Genomic DNA, 20,959 nt, shown 5'->3' on the forward strand with positions numbered 1-20,959 from the left:
AGGTAATCCACATACAACATTTTGATTACTTCCCTTACACTGCTTTTAAATTATGTTTAAAGAAATGCATATTTATAAAGGAAGACCAGTAAAAATATCTGCAAATGTTGCATCTTTTTTTTTTTTACAAAAAAATCCATATGAAAGATTTGACACCATATTTTAAATTCTATTATAAAATAGATTAAGTTAGCACTATGGTAAATTTAAATGGGTAATTATGGTTGCAAATTCCATTGAGGGAAAGATTTTTTTGGGGGAAAAAGGGGGGGGGGGGGTAAAAAGAAATTGTGGGGGGTCAATTTTTTCTCATTTCAGATTTCAGAAATCAAAAAGAATTATTCTTCAAATATTATTTTTTTTTCAAATTTCAAATATTGAAAAATTTCAAAAAGTAATCTTTAATTGCACAGTATGGCGCATTAGATTTGTAAAATCTTTGATCACATTTATTTATTTGTTATGCCAAATCTGACCGTGTATTTAGATTTTTAATTTTAGGTCCAGTTTTCAAATTGGTCTACATTAAGGTCCAAAGGGTCCAAAATTAAACTTAGTTTGATTTTAACAAAAATTGAATATATGGGGTTCTTTGATATGCTGAATCTAAACATGTATTTAGATTTTTGATTTTGGGCCCAGTTTTCAAGTTGGTCCAAATTGGGGTCCAAATTTAACTTTGTTTGATTTCAACAAAAATTGAATATATGGGGTTCTTTGATATGCTGAATCTAACCATGTATTTAGATTTTTTATTTGTGGGCCCCGCTATCAAATTGATTCATATTGAGGTCAAAAGGGTCCCAAATTAAACTTTGTTTGATTTCATCAAAAATTGAATTATTGGGGTTCTTTTATAAGCCAAATCTAACCGTGTATTTAGATTTTTAATTTTGGGTCCCGTTTTTTAAATTGGTCTACATTAAGGTCCAAAGGGTCCAAAATTAAACTTAGTTTGATTTTAACAAAAATTGAATTCTTGGGGTTCTCTGATATGCTGAATCTAAACATGTGTTTAGATTTTTGATTATGGGCCCAGTTTTCAAGTTTGTCCAAGTTGGGGTCCAAAATTAAACTTTGTTTGATTTCAACAAAAATTGAATATATGGGGTGCTTTGATATGCTTAATCTAACCATGTATTTTGATTTTGGGGCCCCGTTATCAAATTGGTCCACATTGAGGTCAAAAGGTTACAAAATTAAACTTTGTTTGATTTCATCAAAAATTGAATTCTTTGGATTCTTTGATATGCTGAATCTAACCATGTATTTAGATTTTGGATATTGGACCATAATAGGTAAATTAAAAAATATTAAGTTCTTAGACCACATTCATTCTGTGTCAGAAACCTATGCTGTGTCAAATATTTAATCACAATCCAAATTCAGAGCTGTATCAAGCTTGAATGTTTTGTCCATACTTGCCCAAACTGTACAGGGTTTGATCTCTGTGGTCGTATCAAGCTGCGCCCAGCGGAGCATTTTATTAAATGTTTTGTTTGCATGTACTAATTTTTGTGTCATGGATGGATACCTCATATTCTTTCTTTTCTAATTATTTTATTTCTTTAAACTTTCACAGTAAGATGATTCATCGACTCAAACGACAAAAGAAATTGAACAATTCAACATTACGACAGTTACTTGTTCCTATTTTGGAACACCTTGACCTTGATGGTGTGTATGTAACAGAGGGCACTATAAAATTAATATGGAGGTCATGCCCTAATCTGAAGGTCATTAGTTTGAAAGACTGTGGATATGTTACAACAGACAATTTAATGGAACAATTACTGAAGGTTAGTGCAGTTCTCACAAAGGGATTATGTAAAAAAAAAAAAACCAACAAAAACGGTCTTGTAACAACAACAAAAAACACTCTTGCTGGTGTTCAGTGATCAAAGTAATATAAGATGATTGCTGGCAATTTGTAGTGTTGAAACTGATATGTCATATATACAGAATATACAGAGGTACAAAACAAATATATTTCAGAATGAATCATCCGCAATCACCTAAGTTAAGTTCATCTTAACTGTGAAAAAAGTTAAAAAAACAACCAATATGGTAAATATTTACTGTATCATATTGAGTATGAATAATAGAAGATTTTGGGTATAAGTCGATCACACAGCAACCCAACTACGAACAAGAGTGCACACCTTGAAATTCCTCATCTGCTTTAATTATGATTGATTTTATGTTGAAAATCTGTAATATGAAGGTTTTACTACAAGTATCACATAATGAGGTCATGGTCAGATGAACCATGTAAGACAGATATGTACACCATACAATCATTTCATACATAAAACATAGTGGTCCTATCACTTATAGTACCCAAGAAACAGATCAAAGCACAGAATCTTAACATTGACCAAAGAACCATGAAACTGAGGTCAAGGTCATATGAACCAATGCCAGACAGACATGTACACCTTACAATCATTCTATATATCAAATATAGTTGACCTATTGCTTAAAGTATCTGATAAACTGACAAAACCATGAAGATGTATCATTGACCAATGAACCATGAAAATAAGGTCAAGGTCATATGAATCCTGCCAGACAGACATGTACACCTTACAATCATTCCATATACCAATGATAGTTGACCTATTGCTTATAGTATCTTATAAACTGACAAAACCATGAAAACGTATCATTGACCAATGTACTACATGTACCTCTTGAACAGTTTTATATGTTATGTTAATAATAATACATTGAACCAGGGATTCCAAAAAATCTTTGAGCCAGCCGGACATTTTATGTCTTGTCCCGATTTTAATTCCTTAAGAATTAGTAACAAAAGGCAATTATGGTAATCAGTTGGCCATCATATAACCAATGATTGACAATAAAAAACGATATTAAACTTTACTTTGATATAAATTCGATGTTCTGACGTAAACTGTTAAAATGACATTCCATCATTTGCAGTGTGCAACATCAGTGTACTAATATCTGCCTTAGACTCTTTATTTGTGCAAAATAATGTTGTCAAAAACTTTACTTTCGTTTTTGAAAAGCATATTTTCCTAATACCGGATGTTGACTTGACAACGGTAAAACAGGGACCAGAGACGGATACGTAAAATCCATGTGCGTTTACAAAGCACGATTGAGTTTAAGTAGCTCTCTCCACGTTATTTTTTCAAGAAAATACTTGAAATGAACGTTAGATAAAGGTATCAATGATTATTTTAGCATTTTTGAAGAATCGGGATGCATAATTAAATTTCCCACCTGTGCTCGTGTGAGTTCGTGGTCAAGTGGTTAAGAACGATGGCTACAGTGCTGAAGGTCCCGAGTTTGATTCTAACTCGGGGTGCTAAAAATATCAGTACATCAGAAGGGTGATTTTCACCCTCTCACACACATCTCTGGTACCCAGACCGGAGTTTAAACTAGAATGAGTACTTTGGGGGCCTCTGTTGGTAAAGTTGCTCCCGACTTTGACCTGGAGATCAATCTGCTGATATCTCTTTGGTTTGTCTGTTCCCGCCGAGCAGCCCGGTGGTTCTCTCTGAGTACTTCGGCTTCCTCCACCATAATAACAGACTCTGCCCGGTGTCCTAACACTCCCTGGTGTTGGGGTGGGGATTGTCGTTGTAAATATTGAACTTTGTAAATACGTTAGTGACACATCTCCATTAATCCGGATAGGGAGTGTACATGGATTCCACTGTACCCTCGCAGCTCACGAGGGGTTCTTCGGATATCGGAGGAATTTCCCAGTACATACATACATACATACTAGTTCAAACAACGTGGTTCTGATGACCTTTTTAAATTTTTCATCAAATCATGTTTATAAACGTATTTCTGATAATTTTAATCTTTTTGAATAATTCTAACATCATTAGATGTAAACTGCTGAAATGTAAGAAAATAACTTTGAATAGACCAATCAATGTCCGGTACAAAATAGTTTACCTGTCAACTGAACAGGTAAAGTTCAGCTGTCCGACAACTAATGAACCTTGATTATAATGAGAAGGTATTAAAGTAGGGTTTGTTTTTATAGCACTTATTCATCATGTCACTTTTATGACCGGAAATGTCTGGCTGTTGGCAAAAGGTCGGGTCAAAAAGATCGCATAAACTTCCAAATTTTTTGGTGAATTATGTTAAAATGACCATCTCTTAAGAAAGCCTTGAAAACTAAAAGTAGATGTCCGTTTCATGCTTTTCCCAGACGGACAATGTCCGGACAATTTAAAAATGTCCGGAATATATGACCGTTTTGGAAGCCATGCATTGAACTACTTGACTGTAAATTAACTATGTGTAAATATCTGTATTTGATTGTATTGTTATTTGTATGTGAGGGCCTCAGGGAAGATTAGTTTGTTGTAACTAATTGTGTTTACCCTCTTTAAATAAATGATATTATTATTATTATTATTATTATTATTATTATTATAACCATAAAAATGAGGTAAAGGTCAGATGAACCTTACCAGACAGACATTGTATACCTTACAATTATTCCATACACCAATTATAATTGACTTATTGCTTATAGTATCTAATAAACTGACAAAATCATGAAAACATTTACCAGTGAACGACATCTTAAAATCATTCTATACACAAAATATAATGGCCAGATTGCTTTAGTAACATGAGAAATAGAATTACAAAAGCTAAACATTGTCCAATGAACCATGAAAATGAGGTCAAGGTCATATGAAAATTGCCAGTCAGCCAAGTACACCTAACAATCATTCCATACACCAAATATAATTGACCTATTGCTTATAGTATCTGAGATCCGAACTTGACCCAAGAAAATTTAACCATGATCACTGATCCATGAAATGAGGTTGAGGTCAGATTGACCCTGTCTGACAGACATCTAGACCTTGCAAGAAATCCATATACAAAATATAGTTATCCTATTACTCATAATAAGTGAGTATTTCACATGACAAAAAAACTTTTTTTTTTCAAGCAGTCACTGAACCATAAAAATGAGGAAGGACAATAACATATGACAGACGGAAACTTTGTAACATAAGGTATCTGCATATGTTCTACCTTCTGACATATAAAGCTTATAGTTTACGCCATCATCGCCCAAATTGTAATCCCTATGTCTTGCATTCTGCGACTTTCAACAATATACAGGTGTATTGTAATTAGGACCCTGCTGATTAATTGGGGGAAGGCCTGTAGTAATCAGCTTGCACGTGGATTTGTTCGTCTCTCAGTCAGCTTACTCACCCCTGTGCATATGTACAAAAATCATTTCTTTAAAACCCCTAGGAGTTGTGTAATGAAACTTGGTATGATTATTCACCAATACTAAAAGGTATTTCATGTACAAGGAAGAAAACCATGTTTATACAGTGAATGTCATGGTCAAAAACTTATTTCCAACTTAACTGTCCCTATATGTACAAAAATTGTTTCAGTTCTCCAACTTTTAAACCCCTTAGGGTTTGAGGATGAATTAGTGGTGCATCAGAAAAATTTCTCTTGACCTCTGTGGATATGTAATGTATTTTTGTTATGAGCAAAGTTATGTTTAAATTGAATAACACTGATGACTTCCCAGAGAACAGTATTAATTTGCATCACAATTAACTTCTTCACTGGAGTAGGGCCTTCAGTGGTGGCTCCGATCACTGTTCTCTACTTACTTTCATAACTTTGTGACTTCTGCATATGTTTGATGTTTCTCAGTAACAATTTTATGCCAGAACTAGGCAATTTTGTTTTTTTCAAAAACCAAATATTGAATTGTCCCTTCTTTTGACCTTAAAATGTTAGAGGATAATGTTCATATATTTATGTCATAATAGGGTTCTCACTTAGGCGAGTCAATGAGTACTGGACTCTTGCAAATCTGTCTGGACTCATCATTTTCAAAACTGGTGAGTCCAAGGATGCATTAAGATTGTAAAATGTTGTATCAACTGAGCACATAATCCATCATATCAACTGTTTAACAATAATCTAAATTTTATGTCATTTCCTTGCTTTTTTTTTGTCATAAAGACTGAAATAATAAATAATATAGCAATACAATTTCATCTTCTCACTGCTAACGTGAGGATACCCAAATTGCACCTATTTCGACAGTTTTTATACGTCGCAAAAAAATTTTTGTGGTCGTATATTGGTATGACGTTGGCATCGTCGTCGTCCGGCGTCGTCCGAAGACACATTGGTTTTCGCACTCTAACTTTAGTTTAAGTGAATGGATCTCTATGAAATTTTACCACAAGGTTCAATACCACAAAAGGAAGGTTGGGATTGATTTTGGGGGTTATGGTACCAACAGTAAAGGAATTAGGGGCCAAAAAGGGGCAAAAAATAAGCATTTTTGTAACTTCCAGACATAACTTGTGTGTTAGTGTATGGATCTCTCTGACATTGTACCACAAGGTTCCATATCACAAAAGGAATGCTGGGATTGATTTTGGGGGTAATTGCCTCAAAATTTTAGGAATTGGGGGCCAAAAAGGGGCAAAAAACAAGCATTTTTCTAGTTTCATTACAATAACTTGTGTGTAAGTGTATGGATCTTTCTGAAATTGTACTACAAGGTTCCATATCACAAAGGGAAAGCTGGAATTGAGTTTGGGGGTAATTGCCGAAACGTTTAGGAATTTTGGGCCAAAAAGGGGCCAAAAAACACATTTTTCTAGTTTCCAGACAATAACTTGTGTTCAAGTGTATGGATCTCTCTGAAATTGTACTGCAAGGTACCATACCACAAAGGGAAGGCTGGGATTGAGTTTGGGGGTGATGAATCATAAGGGGGTTCAAAAAATTTGGGGGGGGGGGATTTTTTTTTTTTTCATTTTTTTTCTTTTTTTCCTTTTTTTTTCTTTTAAAATTTTCCATTTTAAGTTGGTTATTTCTGATTTATATTTAAAAGCAAATAATAATGATATGGTAGGAGATACACACCAAACAGGATGTGTAAATTATTATATAATTAGTATTGTGCAATAGCAAGAAATTTTCAATTGCACAGTATTGCACAATAGCAAGAAATCTTCAATTGCACAGTATTGCACAATAGCAAGAAATCTTCAATTGCACAGTATTGCGCAATAGCAAGAAATATCCAATAGCACAATATTGCGCAATAGCAAGAAATTGTCAATTGTACTGTATTGCGCAATAGCAAGAAATATTTAATTGCACAGTATTGTGCAAAAGAAGATACTTCGTATAAATTGCTTATTTCTTGACCAATTTCAATGGGGTTTTATTCTTGAATTCTTGGGGTTCTTTAATATGCTGAATCTAACCGTATATTTAGTTTTTGGATTTTGGGCCCCGTTTTTAAATTGGTCCACATTGAGGTCCAAAGGGTCCAAAATTAAACTTTGTTTGATTTCATCAAAAATTGAATCATTGAGGTTCTTTGATATGCTGAATCTAACCGTGTATTTAGATTCTTAATTTTTGGTTCCGTTTTCAAATTGGTCTACATTAAGGTCCAAAGGGTCCAAAATCAAACTTAGTTTGATTTTAACAAAAATTGAATTCTAAGGGTTCTTTGATATGCTGAATCTAAACATGTATTTAGATTTTTTATTATGGGCCCAGTTTTCAAGTTGGTCCAAATCGGGGTCCAAAATTAAACTTTGTTTGATTTCAACAAAAATTGAATATATGGGGTTCTTTGATATGCTGAATCTAACCATGTATTTAGATTTTTGATTTTTGGGCCCCGTTATCAACTTTGTCCACATTGAGGTCAAAAGGGTCCAAAATTAAACTTTGTTTGATTTCATCAAAAATTGAATTCTTGGGGTTCTTTGATATGCTGAATCTAATCATGTATTTAGATTTTGGATATTGGACCATAATAGGTGAATGTCAAATTTAAAATTTTTAAGTTCTTTGACCACATTCATTCTGTGTCAGAAACCTATGCTGTGTCAAATATTTAATCACAATCCAAATGCAAAGCTGTATCAAGCTTGAATGTTGTGTCCATACTTGCCCCAACTGTTCAGGGTTCGACCTCTGCGGTCGTATCAAGCTGCGCCCTGCTGAGCATTTTATTTCACCTGCGTTGATTAATGATCCAGACAAAGTTTCTGTTCTGTGTTTATTTTGAAGGTGTATCCTAATTATGCCCCCGCCGTAGCGAAGGGGGCATTAAGTTTTACCCTTGTCCGTCTGTACGTACGTACGTACATCCGTACGTCCAACAATTGGTCTCCGTTCTCTAACTTGAGTTTGCCTCAACCATATGTTATGAAACCTATACACAATGCTAATTACCACAAAACACAGATCAAGTTTGAATTTTGGTGGCGTCACTTTAACCGTTCTAGAGTTATGCCCCTTTATAAATGGAAAAATTGCAAAATTTTTAGTTTCCGTTCTCTCACTTAAGTTTGCCTCAACCAAATGTTATGAAACTTATACATAATGCTTATTACCACAAAACACAGATCATGTTTGAATTTTGGTGTCATCACTTTAACCGTTCTAGAGTTATGCCCCTTTAAAAATGGAAAAATTACAAAATTTTTACTTTCTATTATCTAACTTAAGTTTGTCTCAACCAAATGTTATGAAACTTATACACAATGCTTATAACCACCAAATACAGATCAAGTTTGAATTTTGGTAGCGTCACTCTAACCGTTCTAGAGTTATGCCACTTAAAAAATGGAAAAAATTTTAGTTTCTGTTCTCTAACTTAAGTTTGCCTCAACCAAATGTTATGAAACTTATACACAATGCTTATTACCACAAAACACAGATCATGTTTGAATTTTGGTGTCATCACTTTAACCGTTCTAGAGTTATGCCCCTTTATAAATGGAAAAATTGCAAAATTTTTAGTTTCCGTTCTCTAACTTAAGTTTGCCTAAATTAAATGTTATGAAACTTATACATAATGCTTATTTACCACAAAATAAAGATCAAGTTTGAATTTTGGTGGGGTCACTTTAACCATTCTGGAGTTATGCCACTTTATAAATGAAAAAAAAAATGCAAAATTTTTAGTTGCCGTTCTCTAACTTAAGTTGCCTCAACCAAATGTTATGAAACTTATACACAATGCTTTTTACCACAAATGCAATGTTTAATTTTGACTTCCACTGATAAAACACAGATCAAGTTGAATTTTGGTAGCGTCACTTTAATCATTATCTAGTTATGCCCCTTTATAAAACGAAAAAATTGAAAAATTTTTAGTATCCGTTCTGTAACTTAAGTTTGCCTCAACCAAACATTATGAAACCTATACACAATACTTATTACCTTAAAACTCAGATCAAGTACAAATTTGGGTAGCGTCACTTTTATCGTTCTTGAGTGGTGTCCCTTTATATTGTTGTATGCAAGCGGGGGCATCATCTGTGTCCATGGGGACACATTCTCCATTTATTTACTATATAGTTCCACCAATTTAATTTTGAATCCATATTGAATCATAGAAAAATGGGTTTGAACTGACCTCCAAACGATCTATGATTCTGTTTGGAGGAGTATCCAAATTGTATCCATGCTTAAATTCACATACGTAAAAATTGAATAACTGCTGTTTTGTTTTATTTCTTCATAGTCCATTCTTACTATTCGTTTTTTTTAAGAAATAAATAAATGCCTGTAATATATTTTAATTACTCATTTTTAAAAGATGACTTTATGTGGACATCATATTGGTGACGTTTCGGTAGATTTAACTTTTTGGAGTGAAAACTATATCTATTGACATATACTGAACTTTTTGTGTATATTTAGATAAAGCTATGTTAAAAGACGTGCATAAAGTCAAATCATGAAAATACAAATTGTTTAATCTATAAGAAAATTTATAAGATTTCCGTTGGTATTTTTGCTAAATCGGTGCAATTTGGGTACTCGGTGCAATTTGGGTACTGTGACGTTAGACTCGCCATGGCCAAAAATGAAGAGTCCCTAGACTTTCCAAAAATCTTACTGAGAACCCTGTCATAAGAGAAGATACTTTGAGCATATCAGTCAAGTATTTTATCAAAAATTCAATTAAAAATATTTTATTTTGATGGCAATGTAAATGCACTTATTCCTTCATTTACTTAACTTTTATTATTTCAGAATCTGCCAAGCTTGGAATCTATTAATTTGTGTGCATGTAAACATTTAACAGACAGAACATTGAAGGCTTTGTGTAGATACAGTAAAAACTTGCGACAGTTAAATCTGAGTTGGATACGGACCATGTCTGAAAAGGCGATAATAGATTTAATGATTAAATGCACACAACTAAAACATTTAGATATATATGATCATAAGATATCTCCAGAAGGACGAAGATGCATGGTTGATATTGCTAAACCTCAGGGATTGACTGTTGTATTGAAAGGATTAAATGACCAAGAAGTAGCACCAGCAAACCCTTGCTTGATGTTACCTAATTTTGGATTAACATGGTAAAGGAGTTTTGATATTTGATTTTAATACGACCGCAAAAAAATTTTTTGGGATCGCAAAATGGTATGATGCAGTCGTCGTCCGAAGACACATTGGTTTCCGGACAATAACTTTAGTTTAAGTTAATGGATCTCTATGAAATTTTTTGAGAAGGTTCAATACCACAAAAGGAAAGTTGGGATTGATTTTGGGGCTGATGGTCCCAACCGTTTAGGGATTAGGGGCCCAAAAGGGGCCCAAAACAAACATTTTTCTAGTTTCAGGATAATAACTTGTGTATAAGTATTTCGATTGCTCTGAAATTGTACAACAATGTTTAATACCACAATTAGAAGGTTGGGATTCATATAAGGGGTTATGGGGCAAACAGTTTAGGAATTAAGGGCCTAAAAGGGGCCAAAAACAACAATTTCTGTAGTTTACGGACAATAACTTGTGTGTAAGTGTATGGATCTCTCTGATATTGTACCATAAGGTTCCATATCACAAGGGGAAGGCTGTGATTGAGTTTGGGGGTAATTGCCTCAAACATGTAGGAATTAGGGGCCAAAAAAGGGCCAAAAACATGCATTATTCTAGTTTCCAAACAATAACTTGTGTTAGATGTGTATGGATCTCTCTGAAATTGTACTACAAGGTTCCATACTACAAAGGAAAGAATTGGATCGAGTCTTGGGGTAATTGCTCCAAGGGGGAATCCAAAAGTCGCAGGAGGGGGGGGGGATTCATATTTTTTTCAAAAATTTTCAAATTTCAAATTTTGTAAAAGTTTCAAGAAGTAATCTTCAATTGCACAGTATTGCGCAATAGATTTGTAAGATCTTTTACCACATTTATTTTGTATCAGAAACCTATATTATGTCAAAAATTTGATCACAATCAAAATTCAGACAGTATCAAGCTTGAATATTATATCCAAATTTGCCCCAACTGTTCAGGGTTTGACCTTTTCGGTCGTATAAAGTATTTTTTAATATGAATGTAGGCTAAATTTGGTCACTAAGTGAATATTTTCATTTTATTATGATGCAAGAGATTTAGAGTTTCTTCAGTTTAAAATCAAAGCTATAATTTTGTATTATAAAAACAAAATTTGAGTTTGTAGTCTTAACATCAGCACAGTCAGGCTAATCACTAGTTATGCCCCCGCCGTAGCGGTGGGGGCATTAAGTTTTACCCTTGTCCGTCTGTACGTATGTCCGTCCGTACGTCCCAAAATTGGTTTCCGTTCTCTAACTTGAGTTTGCCTCAACCAAATGCTATGAAACTTATACACAATGCTAATTACCACAAAACACAGATCAAGTTTGAATTTTGGTGGCGTCACTTTAACTGTTCTAGAGTTATGCCTCTTTATAAATGGAAAAATTGCAAAAATTTTATTTTCTTCTAAATATCGAGTAATTTTTAAAATTGGAGTTATCTTCCTTTGTCCATGATAATAGTTGAATCAACTACAATCAATGCTTTATATAATGCAATGTTTAATTTTGACTTCCACTGATAAAACACAGATCAAGTTGAATTTGGGTAGTGTCACTTTAATCATTATTGAGTTATGCCCCTTTATAAATCGAAAGATTGCCAAATTTTTAGTTTCCATTCTGTAACTTAAGTTTGCCCAAACCAAACATTATGAAATCTATACACAATATTCATTACCACTAAACTAAGATCAAGTACAAATTTTTTGTGTCCGTTTTCTAAGTTTAGTTTGCCTCAACCAAATGTTATGAAACTTATACACAATGCTTATTACTACATAATACAGATTAAGTAAAAAATTTGGTGGCTACACTTTTACCATTCTTGAGTTATGTCCCTTTTTAAACATAAAAATTGCTGAATTTTTCGTTTCCTTTCTCTTACTTTAGTTTGTCTCAACCAAATGTTATAAAACTTATACACAACCGTTCTAGAGTTATGCGGTTTACAACTAGAAAAATTGCTGAATTTTTAGTTTCTGTTCTCTACTTAAGTTAGCCTCAACCAAATGTTATGGGACTTACATACAATGCTTATTACCACAAAACTCAGATCAAGTTCAAATTTGGGTAGCGTCACTTTTATTGAGTATCATTTTTTAAAAGCGATGATTAAAGAATTGTTGGAAAGAATATTCAAATAAAATTCTAATTGATACATATGATAGCTTTTTACAAAAATATTATTTTACAAAGAAAAATTATAAAATAAAAATCGCCATGTATTGTTAATTTAATATAAAGTTTGTTAAATTTGCCACTATCTGGAAGTGCAGGGAGTGTTGTGTTATGTTGATTATATATCTGTGATATTATTTCTGCATTTTATATTATATTATACTTGTTGTTATAATAATTATTGTTATAAAATATTTGGTTAATAAATTTTTTTTATGATTTTTATCTATTCCCTTTCCTTATGCCAGAAAGGTGATGTAAGGTACTGTCAATACTTATCACTTATTGGCAATCCATCATTTATTACTAGCAACATTTCATATAAAAATAAGATCTGGTATGATTGCCAATGAGACAACTCTCCACAAGAGACTAAATGACACAGAAATTAACAACTATAGGTCACTGTACGGCCTTCAACAATGAGCAAAGCCCATACCACACAGTCAGCTATAAAAGGCCCCAAAATGACAAATGTAAAACAATTCAAACAAGAAAACTAACAGCCTGATTAATGTACAAAATAATGAACGAAAAACAAATATGATACACAGTAACAAACGACAACCACTGAATTACAGGCTCCTGTTTATATTAATTTTTTCCTCAGAACTCAAATTGTTCTGTAAAGTCCTGATTTTTGAATACCAAATTGCTAAAAGTCTTGGTGCACATGTTAATTGAACATGCCCTTATTGTCATGTAATCCTGACCTATTGTAATTTCAGAAATTATTGTGATGTTTTTAAAAAAATGCAAAAAATGCGACATTATCAGGTTTGCAAATAAAAATAATAAAATCTTACATTCATTGGTGTCACTTTTACTGATCTAGAGTTATGCCCTTTACAAATGGAAAAATTGCTGAATTTTTTGTTTCCGTTCTCTAACTTAAGTTTGCCTCAACCAAATGTTATGAAACTTATACGCAATGCTTATTACCACAAAACTCAGATCAAGTACAAATTTGGGTAGCATCACTTTTTCCTTTCTTGAGTTATGTCCCTTTATAACGTTACATTGAAGAGGGGGCATCATCTGTGTCCCATGGACACATTCCCCATTTATTTTTTTATTATTCGAAAGAAACTTTCCAAAAAGGTTCAACAGTGATCCCAATTCCCTAAGCTTTCATTTGATACCAAAATGTAAAAGCATGGAAAAACAAGAGCAATTTATGTATCTCCCAGCTAGACAACTTGCTAAACTGTTTGAAAATAGCATTTCAAGTGAGATTTTGAAATTCCTATATAAGTATATAGCAATTTCCTTAGAAATAAATGATACACCGAGAAACCCAATACAACATAAAAACTCACTAGATAATTTGACCACTACATTTTAACTTTTAACTATAAACCAGTCATAATAAACATGTTTCATTGATTTCAGTCTTAAATTATGCAAAAATTTAAACTTCAGGTTAAGTCTTTAGGTGTAATACCACCAAATCATAGTACGTCACATCCGGTTGCATACGAAAATAGTACGAAAAAAAAATGTTCCCTTGCATTTGACAGTTGTAGGTAATTGATCCTACATTTCATTGCAGTAAAACATTTCTGGGTCATAAACATATATCTTGGGTATTTCAAAGCACCATTATTATACCCCACGCAACGAGTTGCGGAGGGTATAATGTTTTTGACCCGTCCGTCCGTCTGTCCGTCCGTCAGTCCGTCAGTCCTGTTTCTTGTCATCGCAACTCCTCTCAAACCACACAACAAAATTTCACGAAACCTTTTTAGATAATAAGAACATACTATGTAGTTGTGCATATCGACAGGAAATTACGATTTAATTTTTTTTCTAGGAGTTACGCCCCTTTGAACTTATTTACTTTAATGTACTACTGCAACAGTTTGTCATCTCAACTCCTCTGAAACCACACAACAAAATTTCATGAAACTTTGTAGATAATAAGGACATACTACGTAGATGTGCTTATCGACAGGAAATTACGATTCAATTTTTATACGACCGCAAAAATTAAAAATTTTTTGGTCGTATATTGGTATGACGTTGGCGTCGTCGTCGTCGTCGTTGTCGTCGTCCGGCGTCGTCGTCGTCGTCCGGCGTCGTCCGAAGACACATTGGTTTTCGCACTCTAACTTTAGTTTAAGTGAATGGATCTCCATGAAATTTCACCATAAGGTTCAATACCACAAAAGGAAGGTTGGGATTGATTTTGGGGGTTATGGTACCAACAGTTAAGGAATTAGGGGCCAAAAATAAGCATTTTTGTAACTTTCAGACAATAACTTGTGTGTAAGTGTATGGATCTCTCTGACATTGTACCACAAGGTTCCATATCACAAAGGGAAGGCTGTAATTGATTTTGGGGGTAATTGCCTCAAAATTTTAGGAATTAGGGGCTAAAAAAGGGGCAAAAAACAAGCATTTTTCTAGTTTCATGACAATAACTTGTGTGTAAGTGTTTGGATATTTCTGAAATTGTACTACAAGGTTCCATATCACAAAGGGAAAGCTGGAATTGAGTTTGGGGGTAATTGCCCGAAACGTTTAGGAATTGGGGGCCAAAAAGGGGCCAAAAATAAGCATTTTTCTAGTTTCCAGACAATAACTTGTGTTCAAGTGTATGGATCTCTCTGAAATTGTACTGCAAGGTACCATACCACAAAGGGAAGGCTGGGATTGAGTTTGGGGGTGATGAATCATAAGGGGGTTCAAAAAATTTGGGGGGGGGATTTTTTTTTTTTTTTTTTTTCTTTTTTTCCTTTTTTTTTTCTTTTAAAATTTTCCATTTTAAGTTGGTTATTTCTGATTTATATTTAAAAGCAAATAATAATGATATGATAGGAGATACACACCAAACAGGATGTGTAAATTATTATATAATAAGTATTGTGCAATAGCAAGAAATTTTCAATTGCACAGTATTGCACAATAGCAAGAAATCTTCAATTGCACAGTATTGCGCAATAGCAAGAAATCTTCAATTTAACAGTATTGCGCAATAGCAAGAAATATCCAATAGCACAATATTGCGCAATAGCAAGAAATTGTCAATTGTACAGTATTGCGCAATAGCAAGAAATATTCAATTGCACAGTATTGTGCAAAAGAAGATACTTCGTATAAATTGCTTATTTCTTGATCAATTTCAATGGGGTTTTATTCTTGAATTCTTGGGGTTCTTTAATATGCTGAATCTAACCGTGTATTAAGTTTTTGGATTATGGGCCCCGTTTTTAAATTGGTCCACATTGAGGTCCAAAGGGTCCAAAATCAAACTTTGTTTGATTTCATCAAAAATTGAATTATTGGGGTTCTTTGATATGCCGAATCTAACCGTGTATTTAGATTTTTAATTTTGGGTCCCGTTTTTTAAATTTGTCTACATTAAGGTCCAAAGGGTCCAAAATTAAACTTAGTTTGATTTTAACAAAAATTGAATTCTTAGGGTTCTTTGATATGCTGAATCTAAACATGTGTTTAGATTTTTGATTATGGGCCCAGTTTTCAAGTTGGTCCAAGTTGGGGTCCAAAATTAAACTTTGTTTGATTTCAACAAAAATTGAATATATGGGGTTCTTTGATATGCTGAATCTAAATATGTATTTAGATTTTAGATTTTTGGCCCAGTTTTCAAGTTGGTCCAAATTGGGGTCCAAAATTAAACTTTGTTTGATTTCAACAAAAATTGAATATATGGGGTTCTTTGATATGCTGAATCTTACCATGTATTTAGATTTTTTATTTGTGGGCCCGCTATCAAATTGGTTCATATTGAGGTCAAAAGGGTCCAAAATTAAACTTTGTTTGATTTCATCAAAAATTGAATTATTGGGGTTCTTTGATATGCCAAATCTAACCGTGTATTTAGATTTTTAATTTTTGGTCCTGTTTTTTAAATTGGTCTACATTAAGGTCCAAAGGGTCCAAAATTAAACTTAGTTTGATTTTAACAAAAATTGAATTTTTGGGGTTCTTTGATATGCTGAATCTAAACATGTGTTTAGATTTTTGATTATGGGACCAGTTTTCAAGTTGGTCCAAGTTGGGGTCCAAAATTAAACTTTGTTTGATTTCAACAAAAATTGAATATATGGGGTTCTTTGATATGCTGAATCTAAACATGTATTTAGATTTTAGATTTTTGGCCCAGTTTTCAAGATGGTCCAAATTGGGGTCCAAAATTAAACTTTGTTTGATTTCAACAAAAATTGAATATATGGGGTTCTTTGATATGCTGAATCTTACCATGTATTTAGATTTTTATTTGTGGGCCCGCTATCAAATTGGTTCATATTGAGGTCAAAAGGGTCCAAAATTAAACTTTGTTTGATTTCATCAAAAATTGAATTATTGGGGTTCTTTGATATGCCAAATCTAACTGTGTTTTTAGATTTTTAATTTAGGGTCCCGTTTTTTAAATTTGTCTACATTAAGGTCCAAAGGGTCCAAAATTAAACTTAGTTTGATTTTAACAAAAATTGAATTCTTGGGGTACTTTGATATGCTGAATCTAAACATGTGTTTAGATTTTTGATTATGGGACCAGTTTTCAAGTTTGTCCAAGTTGGGGTCCAAAATTAAACTTTGTTTGATTTCAACAAAAATTGAATATATGGGGTTCTTTGATATGCTGAATCTAACCATGTATTTTGATTTTGGACATTGGACCATAATAGGTAAATTAAAAAAATTGAAGTTCTTAGACCATATTCTTTCTGTGTCAGAAACCTATGCTGTGTCAAATATTTAATCACAATCCAAATTCAGAGCTGTATCAAGCTTGAATGTTGTGTCCATACTTGCCCCAACTGTTCAGGGTTCGACCTCTGCGGTTGTATCAAGCTGCGCCCAGCGAAGCATTTTATTTTTCCAGGAGTTACGCCCCTTTGAACTTATTTGCCCAATATACTACTGCAACCTTTTGTCATCGTAACTCCTCTGAAACCACACAATAGAATTTCATGAAACCTTTTCAGATAATAAGGACATACTACGTAGATGTGCATATCGACAGGAAATTACGATTCAGTTTTTTTTCTAGGAGTTACGCCCCATTGAACTTATTTGCTTCAATAAACCTCTGTAACAGTTTGTCATCGCAACTCCTCTGAAACCACACAAAAGAATTTCATGAAACTTTGTAGATAATAAGGACATACTACGTAGATGTGCTTATCGACAGGAAATTATGATTCAATTTTTTTTCTAGGAGTTACGCCCCTTTGAACTTATTTACTTTAATGTACTACTGCAACAGTTTGTCATCTCAACTCCTCTGAAACCACACAACAAAATTTCATGAAACTTTGTAGATAATAAGGACATACTACGTAGATGTGCATATCGACAGGAAATTACGATTCAATTTTTTTTCCAGGAGTTACGCCCCATTGAACTTATTTGCCCAATATACTACTGCAACCTTTTGTCATCGTAACTCCTCTGAAACCACACAATAGAATTTCATGAAACCTTTTCAGATAATAAGGACATACTACGTAGATGTGCATATCGACAGGAAATTACGATTCAGTTTTTTTTCTAGGAGTTACGCCCCATTGAACTTATTTGCTTCAATAAACCTCTGTAACAGTTTGTCATCGCAACTCCTCTGAAACCACACAAAAGAATTTCATGAAACTTTGTAGATAATAAGGACATACTACGTAGATGTGCTTATCGACAGGAAATTATGATTCAATTTTTTTTCTAGGAGTTACGCCCCTTTGAACTTATTTACTTTAATGTACTACTGCAACAGTTTGTCATCTCAACTCCTCTGAAACCACACAACAAAATTTCATGAAACTTTGTAGATAATAAGGACATACTACGTAGATGTGCATATCGACAGGAAATTACGATTCAATTTTTTTTCCAGGAGTTACGCCCCATTGAACTTATTTGCCCAATATACTACTGCAACCTTTTGTCATCGCAACTCCTCTCAAACCACACAATAGAATTTCATGAAACCTTTTCAGATAATAAGGACATACTATGTAGATGTGCATATCGACAGGAAATTACGATTCAATTTTTTTTCTAGGAGTTACGCCCCTTTGAACTTATTTGCTTCAATATACCTCTGCAACAGTTTGTCATCGCAACTCCTCTGAAACCACACAACAGAATTTCATGAAACTTTGTAGATAATAAGGACATACTATGTAGATGTGCATATCGACAGGAAATTATGATTCAATTTTTTTTTCTTATACAATTTTTTTTTCTTACAGTTATTTTATTTCTCCAGTGACAATGTGGGGACGTGGGGTATGTGAGCGTGCTCACTAAGGTTCTTTAATTTTTTTATTTGGGGTTTCTATAGAATATTTTGGAAACTTGAGGTTACATGGTTACTAAAGCTTGTACACAGGTTAAAAAAGGGGGAAAATTTGATTGGTTAGCCTCCAGTGATGGTTATTTTCTTATATGCAATGAAATGTTATGTGAAATTTTTTCTATAGTACTGGACAGGATAAAACTGTACTCATGCCAAGTATTTCTTTATTTGAAACAAAGATAAATTCTGCACAATTTTTTGAAAAGTGCAAATTTAACAAAGACTAATAGGGGAAAATCAATGGTGGTATTACACCTTTACTGTATGCATACTAAATGACCAAAAAAGGCTGAAATACCCTATTGTAGCAATTTGAAGGCTGTCATTTGACACCAACATAATTGTTACATGGAACATGATAACAAACAACAAATGTGACCAATTTTGTTTGTAATTGGTATTATTTATAAAATTTGAATTTCACATGCCTTTCAGTACTAGGAATAAAACCACTAATTCATAGCCCCATTGCTTTCTATGTTAAATCCTGCAATTTCAAGCATTAAGGGCTACTTTGTCTAAGTTCAAATAAAGCAGCAGTCATCTCATGTCAAAACTATACATTATCCTGACTTGTGCTGAGAAATTCAATATACCTGTAATTGCATATTAGAGTATACTGGTTCCCAAAATTTTGATAATACAAAAACAGCTACTTCTAATCTAACAACAGGGCAAATGTGCTCTCCAATTAAAATTTCATATATTTTTTTATTTTTCAAAAGAAACTTTCAACAAGGTTTCAACAGTGATCCCAAGTCCCTAAGCCTTCATTTGATATCAAAATTACCCAAAATTTTACTTATTGGCAAAGTTACAGCTATGCATAGGAACTATTTTGTTTGAAATATGTACTACTTTCTTGTATAATAGAAAAACAAAGGATATGAAGTATCAATCCATGACACAAAATCAGTACATACACAGCAAAAAAACACACAAAAAGCAAAGGAACAATGCTTTTATTGCTGTTCTTCATCTCAAAGTCACAGTGAGGCCTTCAACATAGAGTAAAAGCACTCACCTTACAGAAGACGGCCCCTAGCACCAGCTTGAGTGGAATTTTTTGCAAAAATAATTTGGATTGACTTTGGAAGATGAACAACACCACCAAATTAGGCCTGGTAAAAAAAAGAACATACTAGAAAGTACCAGTAGTACAGATTTAAAAAAAAAATAATTCCTATATATAGGTGTAAATATAAAACTATGTAGGATATATTTTAGTTATTAAGGTATCAGATGAAAGGTGAAGGACTGGTGATCTAGAACACATATTGACTGATATATTCTTTCTAACCGGGTCCGAATTAGTGGTTCTATACTGTAACTGTGGTCAATTATGATTGGTATTACAGTGGAGGTTATTCCAATTAATACTCCCATCTTCGAGTGAAATTGTTTGTAAATAATGACAGTTGTCTATCATACTGTATTGTATCAGTACTCTTACTTTCCTAAGGAAATAATTAGAAGAATAGTACCGGTATTCCTAAAAAGTGTGGGAATCATCTTTGCTATCAACACACATCTTGCACCAAATTTATAATAACTTACACAAGCATAAGATACTGATAAAATACTTTCATAATTCTTATCAACTGATTAAATTTGATATATCACTTTTTCACATTAATTCATAAATAGTAATTTATCATAAACTTTGATTTACAAAGGAACTATATGCAAGTGTATATCTAAAATAAAGTAGCTGTTCCACTAATATTTTCTTAATATAAGGGCAAATAACATGTCAAAAGTTGGCAGATGATGATTAAAATGTTGTATAAAGTTTCTGCAAGTCATAAAAACACATAATTATTTTCATGATATGTCTTCAACATAAAATTCTGCATAGTCTCAAAATATGGAATGATCACATAGATCCAGCATGGCTGAATAAAAAATAAGAAGATGTGGTATGATTGCCATTGAGACAACTATCCACTGGAGACCAAAGACATAGATGTTACCAAGAATAGGTCACCATAGGGTCATACCGTAAAACAGAAAAAATTTAATATCACAGATCAAAAGTAATTGTTTTGCAAAAGTTATTGGG

At 33.2% G+C, this 20,959-nt stretch overlaps 1 protein-coding gene across 2 annotated transcripts in view; it reads left to right on the forward strand.

Moving 5' to 3' along the window:
- LOC127735995 (uncharacterized) overlaps positions 1–20,959 on the forward strand; it is a 94,740-nt gene that overhangs the window by 11,523 nt on the left and 62,258 nt on the right. Inside the window, exons 4-5 of one of the 2 annotated variants that reach the window (XR_007998685.1) lie at positions 1,583–1,799; positions 10,075–10,563. Coding sequence is in view for 1 of the 2 variants with exons in the window: in XM_052246494.1 (XP_052102454.1) it covers positions 1,583–1,799; positions 10,075–10,413 (556 nt within the window). In the remaining variant the exon portion in view is untranslated. Of the gene's footprint in view, positions 1–1,582; positions 1,800–10,074; positions 11,119–20,959 lie in introns of those variants that run through there. The other variant, XM_052246494.1, reaches the window with a different exon arrangement.

Source organism: Mytilus californianus, unplaced genomic scaffold (assembly GCF_021869535.1).
Source record: "Mytilus californianus isolate M0D057914Y unplaced genomic scaffold, xbMytCali1.0.p SCAF_3, whole genome shotgun sequence".
Lineage (NCBI taxonomy): Eukaryota > Metazoa > Mollusca > Bivalvia > Mytilida > Mytilidae > Mytilus > Mytilus californianus.